This window comes from Ornithodoros turicata, chromosome 5 (assembly GCF_037126465.1).
Source record: "Ornithodoros turicata isolate Travis chromosome 5, ASM3712646v1, whole genome shotgun sequence".
Lineage (NCBI taxonomy): Eukaryota > Metazoa > Arthropoda > Arachnida > Ixodida > Argasidae > Ornithodoros > Ornithodoros turicata.
In genome coordinates this window covers 66,512,225-66,518,303 of record NC_088205.1, presented here as the reverse complement: position 1 = coordinate 66,518,303, position 6,079 = coordinate 66,512,225, and the positions used below count along the sequence as shown (strand labels likewise).

At 48.6% G+C, this 6,079-nt stretch overlaps 1 protein-coding gene across 2 annotated transcripts in view; it reads right to left on the bottom strand.

The window, feature by feature from the left end:
* Nucleotides 1-374: 374 nt before the first annotated feature.
* LOC135394615 (putative polypeptide N-acetylgalactosaminyltransferase 10) overlaps nt 375-6,079 on the bottom strand; it is a 211,154-nt gene continuing 205,449 nt past the window's right edge. For both annotated transcript variants that reach the window (XM_064625446.1, XM_064625444.1), the window contains 4 exons: nt 5,633-5,882; nt 3,463-3,663; nt 2,260-2,514; nt 375-1,119 (listed from right to left, as the gene is read on the bottom strand). In XM_064625446.1, coding sequence (XP_064481516.1) covers nt 967-1,119; nt 2,260-2,514; nt 3,463-3,663; nt 5,633-5,882 — 859 coding nt within the window. In that variant the 3' untranslated portion in view covers nt 375-966. The remainder of the gene's footprint in view (nt 1,120-2,259; nt 2,515-3,462; nt 3,664-5,632; nt 5,883-6,079) is intronic.

Genomic DNA, 6,079 nt, shown 5'->3' with positions numbered 1-6,079 from the left:
CCAAAGTGGGGCGGAGACCGGTGACTGGGAAGGTGCATGCGCGCAGTCGCTAGGAGACAGTGCCGGAGCTCGCGATGACATCACCTACTCTTGGCGAATCCGAAACTATTATGTCATGCGAATTCTTTTCGAAATTCGCGGTAGCGCATAATGTTCAGTGGCGCCACTTATTATTTACGTTATTGATATTGATTTATTGACACGAAATAAAATAAATATTTCTTCAGTCCATAGTGGCACTTTAAACAGTCTCTCATATCGAAACCGAAGTGCCTACAGAAGAGTCAAATGAGAAAGGAATGTATTGGAATGAATCAACGAATGGGAAACCTACGAACCTGCCTCGAGGCCCTTGGCTGTCATAATTCTGAATATCTCTTAGAAAATACGTTTTACTTCCGCAAACAGCACACAACAAGGAGGAGCATCGAACACTATGAACAAACCCACGCCATACACTGTTGATGCTGCCTTCTGAGCAAAGGCACCACATTGTCCCCAAAATGAAAACCCTTTTAAAGTCCGGAGAACGACGATAAATAAAAAAGTATCCTTGACATATTCAAGCCTTTCTTTTGTCTGTCCTTCCAGTGACCAGAGGTGACCAGGAGAGGTCGGTGGCCATCGGTTAACTTCTCATAAGGCTGAAGAGTACCGATGAGTCCGAAACATGCGTTGTTCCTATAAGGCTAATGTCCAGCAAGCTCACGCAACCAGTAGAAAACTTACGCGTCCTCTATAGAACTGTCAAGATCCCAGTCAGCACACACTGACTGCGGCGCAGACTGCCGTCATTTTGTACGGAATAGTTCCCGCACAAAACAAGTTTCAGAATGAAGGCCCCTTACTTAACTGAAGGAACATCGCTTGACATCTCGAGTGAGCTCCAGGCGTGGTCACAGCACACATATACGCACACACACACACACATAATCTTCGGCTTTGACACCTACGGGGACGGCGCGATCACCAGGCAGCCAGCGCAGTTTCGTTCACGTTCTCGAAGGTCCACTTTTGTGTTGGGCTATTATCGTCGCAAGGGTTCATGAAGACTTCACGCCGTTCGACGTCACAGTCCATGCAGTTAGCTGTGATTGGATGGAAAAGGTGCTTCGACGCCTGCAAAGGTAAGGACGAACTACCTGTCACACGCTTGTACGTTCCATGAGCGTACGACGTAAAAGCATGGTGTGGAAAGAGGGAAAGAGCAGCGAGGCAAGACCGGCGAGTACAAATAACTCAATCCAGTGTTGCATTTAATTTCGTTCGGTTTGGTTCGTACGAACCTCTTATTTAGCCGAATTTCATTTCGAAGGAGCTCAATTTGTTGTTTGAGACATTCCACAGTTCCTGCTGCTTTAACAAGCAGTCGCGACAAATGTGCTAGATAGGGAGGAAGTGCAGTGACGGAGTGACGATATCCGAAGTAGACAGGGAACTGTTGTAGTGTACGCCTTTTACTAAAATCGCAAATGCACAAAAGTCTAAGGGCACATTATTTCGAACCGCCCTTTCACTGCTACATGTCCCAAGCAGCCTATTGGAAGACCTCACACAGCACTGCTGTCGTGGGATTCTATTCCGCCACCTCCTAGCATTTACCATGCTCATTGAGTTACGAATGTATGTTTTCATGTAGAAGTATCCACTGAAATACAGTAGACTTCTACGTGGAAACGTACAATGACAACTTTTTTAATGCCGACGAGATAAGCATACTTCCTGGCAGTACGCGTTTCGCTTTCTGTTTCCGCAGAATGTCAAGAGCCAATCATTTTTGCTTGTCCTGTCGTCACATCCCCGCGCCTCTGCATTGTTTTCGGATCATTGAGTTTCTCTCATCACAACGAAGCCAACATACGGCGAATTCGACTGGTTGATCTCGAGCGCGTAAAACGCGGCATAGAGCGATCAAATCTGAATCCACCACCGAAGAACAATTTCACTCTAGTCAAGAGCCTGGAGGAAATCGTTGCGCGCATCCGGAAAACTCAGCGGTTCAGCAATACGCTTACAGTTCCTCGGCCTTGCAGGTTGCCACTTCTGCTGCAGAAGTGATGACAATATTCGGTTGGAGTTCCGGCCGAATCCAGGACTCCTGGGCCCAGCATCTCCGTCGCGATGCAGAAACAATTCGCTCCGAAAACAACCAGTCGACTTGGCCAACAATTTCAGCACTGTTTTAGATCATGGCGTAGATGACAACAGTAGCCGTAGCCACGGTGTGTCGTTAGACCTGGTCGAAACACACGCACTTACCGTATCGTACTTGAAAAGTTGGTTGCCGTGCATTCCATGGCAGCTCCAGAGGACGACTGGTGCACGTTTGTCAGAAGTAGATACATCGAAACAGACTGATCGCTTGGAGGGCCGAATGTCTTTGTGCCAAGTGAGCACGAACTGCTGCTCCCCGCTGCGGCCATGCAAGTCTTTGATGCAAGGCTCCAGCGTGAAACGCTCGTTCTGGCCTTTGTACTGCGTATCGACGCATAGGTTGGCGCCCACGTTGCGTAGCTGCATTATCAAGTTGGGCATGTTAGTGTTACAGCTGTGCACAAACGCGAGGATGATAGGGCTAGGTACTTTGGCTAAAGGTGACACACTCTAAACGTCTATGCAACTTTTGAAAACAGCGCCATCTGAAGTAATTGAGGTGCTCGCCGTGGGTCGCCGGGCTTCGTGCCAGCAAATGGTCGTAGAAGACCTCACTAGCCGCCGTTATCACCTTTTCTCCATAATATGAGCATATGAATACATACCAGCGAGTCCTACACGTTCTAGCTGTTGCTGCAACCTAACTCAACAATACGCGTGACATAAGCTGCGTTGTCATTGCGCTAATCGGCATCTGCGACGACTCTGGGAGATAGGGAGCTGTCTTACCACAAACGTGTGAACTATGCTCGACAACATCGTCCTACAGTGGAATCGTGAAGGTTTCTGACCCGGTGTAATACATGGAGGCCTAGGTATGATACTCATAAGGTGTGTGACTTCGAACCGCTTCAGAGCTACAAAGCATCATGCAAACAGCTACTTTACAGGCTACAACTACAATGGATGAAGAAAGTACAACGCAGAAATATCTTTTAGATGTCCAGAGCGAAACTTGAGTAAAAATACCGTAGGGGCCCTTCTGCTTCGTTAAACGTTTTACCGAAGAGTTGTAAGTGTTCCTGAACATTCTATGTACGGGTACCACATGGATATGAATCTACGTATGTAGATATCAAATGTCGGAAACGAAGATCCCCGCGTATTTGCGACTTTTCCTTTCTGTGCAATGTCAGTAGGCTACTGTAACGAGACATTCTTAGACTAGTGTTTACGTTGCTAGTGTATTAACCATGCAAACTGTACATAAACCATGATTTCCTACTCCCATTACTTCTAGATCTCTCAATCGCACCCGCTAACCGATTTTTTCCTATATAATTTATTCCGTCCTCTCCAGGCACTTACCTCTCCCGATGCGTAGTCGGGAGGTTCTACTGGGGGATACTTCTTGGACTGGTCGAAGGCTACGTTCGTCATGAACCACTTGAACGATTTGCACTTGAGCTTCTCGCGTAGCGCCTTCTGCTTGGAAAGATCTCCTGGGTCCAAATTTCGGTAGTGGGGGCGACGATTGTAGAGAAACTCCTTGTACTCGTCCATCCACACCTGGGAACAGAAGGAGACCACGCATAAACCAGTCTGATACAATGCAACTATAGGGAGTGGTCTAAAAAAGAGAAGTAAAATGCCATTCCAGAATTATACGTTTTTTGCTGCGGCGTGTTGTGCAATAAATAACATGAGGCCTCGCGAAGACACGACGAGAGCGAGAGACCTCTGGTCCTCGCACCCTCTAGAAACCCTCCATGCTTTCAAACAGCATGAAAATGAAGGAGGGAAGTCGACGTTGCTCCGTGACGTTCGCGGTCCGATGGAAGGGCCGGTCAGGTGATTCGTGACGTACACCGGCGTGGCCGAAGCGCCGACAGTAGCCGTCGAATTTTCGGTGACCTTGCTCTGAGAGCGCAGTTCTCCGCTGACGTCACGCCGGGAGATCGGGCCTGTCCGATAGATCTTTCCTTATGGCGAATTTATAGGTCGAAAATGCGTCAGTGGCTCCTGATAGATTGGTTTCGAGTCACGTTAAATGCCACTTCCTTGCTCCGCTAAAGTGATAGTAGAGCACAGAAACGCAAACCTCGAAAGGCAAAAACCCGCGTGCTTGACATGCTTCGACATTCGCTTCCGCTAATCTTTTCTCTCTAAAAAGGTGCTCGGATATTAAACAATAGATTTCGTAGGTTAACATAGCCTGTGCGGCAGAGGAAGCTCCAGCAACAACATGGACGTGTCGTGCATTTCAGGAGGGAACCGCGAGACAGCGCGCAGAGCTGGTGACGAATTGGTGACGAACGTCTGACTGAGCTAAAATCGTGATCCTGCTTTTTCCTGAATAACGAGATCCCTATCGTCGGCACAACGTGCAGTAAAGACCCTGTACAATAATGGAAGTCGTGATGCTGCCGTCCCCAAAATCGACAGGGATATCTGCGCGCCTTCCAAACGCTCAGCGCTCATATTTGACCAGGACATCGAAGACAACAAAGAAAAAAAAAGGCTATTCAATGGTTTCACGCAGAAATTTCGGTAGCATTGTTGATGACCAAGAAGAATATTATGCCGTGATAGCTCCGAAATCAACGGGCAGGAAGACGGCTCCCCCTTCAAGACCACTGGGCCAGAGACAGAACAGTGGCACTTCGTGGGGAGGGTCTGACACCGAAAACCAGACCTTGGCAAAGCTCCCCCACGAGCACGCTCACTCATGCTCAATGTGGCGAATGAGCTGATCATTGAGTGTATGGAGAGCTGAACGCGAGACGAGTGAGCATGAGTGAGCAACAGGAAAGCTGAGCAGGGAGCGAGTGAGCATGAGTGAACAAACGAGAATATGAGTATGAGCAGAGGTTACTTGCGAGCATGAATGAGCAAACAAGGAGATGAGCATAAGCAAAATTCACTCATAAGCATGAGCGAGACTCTCAATCTGGCAAATGAGCTGAGCATGAGTGAGCTGAAATAGTGCCCAAATTGGGTGAACTGAGCATGAGCGAACTTGAGTAACGCCTACACACTGTGAACCTGAGTAGTCTGACTAGTACGTCCGATGCCCCTCCTCCCCCGTACTTGCGGTTCGAGTAGACCACTGCCTTACACCTTATATCACACAACCTACATGGTTTCACTTTCATTTCGATTTACCTTATTCCCCTCTCCTACCCTCTTCAGTGAGCAATCGGACAGCTGGGTAGGACTGAGTGAACATGAGTGAGCGGCAGTCACGAGTGCCGCCCTTTGTCGAAAACACACACGCGCGCGCTTTCTCTATAACCACCAGCGAGAAGGGGTCCTATAGACCCTGTACCCTGTTGTGTTTTTGTAGGTCTTCCTGAAGCCCTTGCAGTAATGTACCACCCACATAACTCCCAGCAATCGTGCCTTTCGAGGATGGTACATGCAATCCTTGGACTGAATAAGAGGCTTTCGTCTTTTAGAGGACGCCATCATTGCTGTTCTCTCGCACTCTAACGCACAGAGAGCAAGTTAGGGAGCTACGCTCTGCCAAAGTACTCACCTCAGCCACCCTTCTGTAATTGCGGCCGACGAAATCTCCGATGCCGGGGTTGGGGAATGGAGCAAACTTTCGGTAGATATGTCCTATTCTGGAGCATGGAGCGTCCACCATAGTTCCGCCGCACTGCCAGATCTTGAAGGAGAGCTCGTACTGCTCGCCTCCCCACACGTCCAGACCTTCGTCGTAGCCGCCCAGCTCCCAGAAGTATTTTCGGCTGATGGCAAACAGACCTCCGGCCATCACGGGGCTCCTACAGGAAACAAGTGGCACGAGATCCGTCAAAGATAGAGGGACACAGAACATTTAGATTGACACACATGAATGCAAAAAGACAAGACATCGAAGTGCGGTGAGAAAGCGCACGGCATCTTTGTGGATGTCCTGCACAACATGTTGATGTTTCCACAGTTTTTAAACCAAGGACCATATAGAAACAACGACGACAGA